We start from the raw sequence: 3,931 nt of genomic DNA, 5'->3' as shown, positions 1-3,931 counted from the left end.
AAAGACGCAAATAAATCAGTTAAATAGCTCTAATTATCAAGTATGGAAATTTAAAGTAGAGTTATTGTTAACTAAAGAAGAACTATGGGAAGTAATAGTCAATAGTAATGATGTACCGGACCCGGTAATGTCAAAGTGGACTCAGAAAGATGCGAAAGCAAGAGGAACAATTGGTCTTTTAGTAGAAGATACGCAATTAAAATATGTCAAAGATAAAAAGACAGCCAAGGACATGTGGGAAAGTTTACAAAAACACCATGAAAAGTCAACGTTGTATGTAACTGCCAGATTACTGAAGAGATTATGTAAAGCACAATTAGAAGAGAACGGAGACATGAAGAAACACATAAATGGCATAGAAAATACTTTAGAGCACTTGTGTATTGCGGGACATCCATTTCCGGAGTAAATGTGTGTAATGTTATACAGAGATAAATAATGAAAAGTTAATGTTTTGCATAAAAACAGGCAAATTATTTACAGTAAATTTGACAAATAAAATTTATAAAGTGGTATCAATGCTAAACAGTAGGAGGTGTGTCCATGACTAGCATAGTACCTTAGCTCATAGAAATTTTAAAGACATAAGAAAACTTGAGATGTTGTATCCAGAGAAAATTAAGATAGATACTTGTAAGTGTGATGATGTGTGTGAAATTTGTTTAAAAGGAAAAATGACTAGATAACCGTTTATAAAGAAAGACAAATTAAAAACAGTTAATATCCATGATATAATTCATACTGATGTGCGTGGACCTATTGAAGTTTCAACTATTCGGGGTTATCGATATATTCTTACGATTATAGGTGATCATACGGATTATACTCATGTTTATTTACTCAAGCACAAAAACGAAGTGGCGGACAAGATTAAAGATTATGTTAAGATAGTTGAAACAATGTTCAACAGAATTCCTAAAATAATAAGGAGTGATCGCGGTGGTGAATAATTGTTGGAAATAATTCACGAGCACACCCTGTATAATCTGAACGCGTGTGTCTAGCGCAATAAAATTTGGTATGGAAGTAGTACTAAAGTAGTGTAACTTACTCTCACAAGGAGAGCGGCACAACTCTGCTGGGAGGAGAAACATCAATAGCGAGAGTATCCCCCGTGAGCTTCGCGTACCATCGCTACACGACGTGGCATGGAGTCTATAAGTCGCTGTATTGTAGCACGAGGGATGGCCAACCATGCCACCTCAACTCGCCTCCATAGCTCCTCAACGTTAGCCGAAGAAGCCGGATAATGTAGAAGTCTCCGACCAGTCATGTCCCAAACATGTTCGATCGGATTCAGATCCGGAAAACGAGCTGGCCTAGGAAGCATTCGTATACGGTGCTCTTCCACAAAAGTCTATACAATACGCCCGATGTGCGTTCGGACGTTGTCGTGCATGTATAGCAGACCTGGGCGCCGCCGAACGTAGGGAAGCACAACGGACCGTAGCACCTCATCTACGTATCGTTGACCCGTCATGGTCTGCTATACACGCAGCAGACGTGTACGTCCACCATGTGTAATAGCACCCCATACCATAATGCTCGGTTGTCGGTGGATAGGGCATTCTTGCACGCACTGCTCGAGTAGACGATCACCACGTCTCCGACGAATTAAAATTCGCGCATCACCGGTGCTCAATTCGAATCTTGATTTGTCGGAAAACAAAATGTCCCTCTACTCGGCAACCTACTAATGCCTAGCGTCGACCCACTCGTGACGTATGCTGCGGTGCTCGGGTGTTACTGGAATCCGCTATCTCGCACTACGCGCGCGCAGTCCACTACCTACCAAACGCCGCCATACAGTTCGCGTAGTGAGTGCGCCTTCCCCTGCCGGTGGCCAAACAGCTCCAAGTTGTCTTGAGGAGGACGCACACGACGCTAAAGCGCTGAGCTCATGTGCTGGGGTCGCGCAGAGCCGTCCCGGCCGCGGCTGTAGGTACCTATGTCCTACCTCAGACCATTCTCGCCATGCCCGTTGCACTGCCGATAACGACCGCTCGACACGACGCGCAATTTCAAAGAACGATACACCCTCAATGTGCATACCCTCAAACATTCCTCGCTCAAACTCGCTTAAGTAACGCGATCGCCCATCCATTGCGCACAGAGTATGATAACAATGTGGTTGCTCACACCACACTAAAAACGACCGGTATTTTCCATCCACTTCGGTCTCCATAGCGACGGAATGTTCCACTTGGAAGAGCGGCTCAGTCAACATTACTGCAATTAACTGCAAAGATGAGAACAACGAAAAAGAGCTTGATTTAGGTAACACAATAGGAATTGATGTTTCTATAGAAAACAAAAACGTCGAAATGAATCAAAATAAAGAAAATACGTATTTATATCTAACAGACGAAACTAAAGAAAAACGATTTTCAACAAGATCTACAAAAGGAGTACCAGCCAAGAGATTATTAGAATCTATAAACAATGTTCAAGAGCATTTAATAGAAGACCCATTAACGTATGAACAAGCTATAAATTGTGAAGAGAAAGAAAAGTGGCAAAATGCTATAAAAGAAGAATTGACATCTCTAGAAAAGAATAATACTTGGATATTGACAGATTTACCTAAAGACAAAAAGGCTATAGGATCTAAGTGGTTTTTTAAGAGGAAACTTGATGACACTGGAAACGTCAAACGATACAAAGCAAGATTAGTGGCTCAAGGATGTTTTCAAAAGTATGGCGTTGATTATGACAAAGCCTTTGCGCCGGTGACGAGACCCATTACAACCAGAACACTTTTCGCTATAGCTTCCAAAAAGAATCTACAAGTAAGACATTACGACGTTGAAACAGCATTCCTGGGGAACAACAAGGGGCCAGTGAATGGTATAAAAGATTAAACGAAGTTTTAGAAAAGCAACAATTTAAGCGAAGTTTAAACGACCCATGTTTGTACTCTAAAACAACGAAAGATGATACTTCACATTTAACAGTTCATGTTGATGACATTTGCTGTATAGCAAAATATGATAAAACATTCAGTGCTATGGAAGAAGAACTAAAAAGCTATTTCAAAATTAAATCGTTAGGAGAAATCAAGGAATTTTTGGGAGTTCAAATAGAAAGAGAAAATAACAATTTTTATTTACACCAACAGTCTTATATTCAGAAAAAGTTAATGTTAAGATGTTAAAGGTAGCAAAATGCCCATGAATACAGGTTACAGAAAAGATAAATCAACGGGTTCAGAAGAATTCGACGAAGTAAAGTATAAAAGCGCAATAGGAGCTCTATTATATTTATGTAATAATACAAGACCTGATATTTCAGCCTCCGTATCTATTCTAGCGCAACAAACAAAAGGACCCTTGAATAGAGACTGGGTTGAAGTAAAAAGAGTATTCAAATATCTAAAAGAAACAATAGACTTAAAATTAAAAATAGGATATGAAGGCGATAACAAAACGGACGTGGTAAAAGTTTATGCAGATGCAGACTGGGCGTCCGATTTACAAGATAGAAAATCCAACAGCGGCGATTGCATATTTTTAAACAATATGTTAGTATCATGGCAATGTAAGAAACAGCAATGCGTAAGTCTTTCATCTACCGAAGCTGAATATACAAGTGTCTCACGTAACTGGTTCGTTATTTAGTGGTTCGAAATTTTGGTAGCATGGGTTGTTCTTTCTAAACTTGCGATCTAAAATATTTTCAAGATGGCCACCCTTCCGGTCTACCGGAAGTAGACCACAACTTCGTTATTTTAAATGGAATGCTATAGTTTTTATTACACCTTTCAATTATACGTAAAAAAATATGTTGACTTTGATAAAAGTTGTTGGTACCTAGCGTTTTTTGTTTTCGAGTTATTTTGATTTTAAGTGTTTTTTGACAAATTTCGCCATGGTCTTTAAAAGCCCATATCTCAGCTAACGATCATTCAAAAAAGCTCTGCATTGGCACGACT

General features: G+C 39.3%; 1 protein-coding gene across 1 annotated transcript; it reads left to right on the top strand.

Annotated features, from left to right (window-relative positions):
- The first annotated feature begins 3,164 nt into the window (after window positions 1-3,164).
- Window positions 3,165-3,617, top strand: LOC139429813 (uncharacterized). Its single transcript, XM_071196030.1, has one exon. It carries the CDS (start codon window positions 3,165-3,167, stop codon window positions 3,615-3,617), a length of 453 nt encoding a protein of 150 aa, XP_071052131.1.
- The last annotated feature ends 314 nt before the right edge of the window (window positions 3,618-3,931 follow it).

This window comes from Onthophagus taurus, chromosome 5 (assembly GCF_036711975.1).
Source record: "Onthophagus taurus isolate NC chromosome 5, IU_Otau_3.0, whole genome shotgun sequence".
Taxonomy (NCBI): Eukaryota; Metazoa; Arthropoda; class Insecta; order Coleoptera; family Scarabaeidae; genus Onthophagus; species Onthophagus taurus.
The sequence above is the reverse complement of the archived record's forward strand: the minus strand, read 5'-3'. Positions and strand labels throughout refer to the sequence as shown.

Excerpts from the sequence above, each read along its gene's own strand:
- LOC139429813 (XM_071196030.1), top strand. The coding sequence starts at position 3,165 with ATGCCCATGAATACAGGTTACAGAAAAGATAAATCAACGGGTTCAGAA.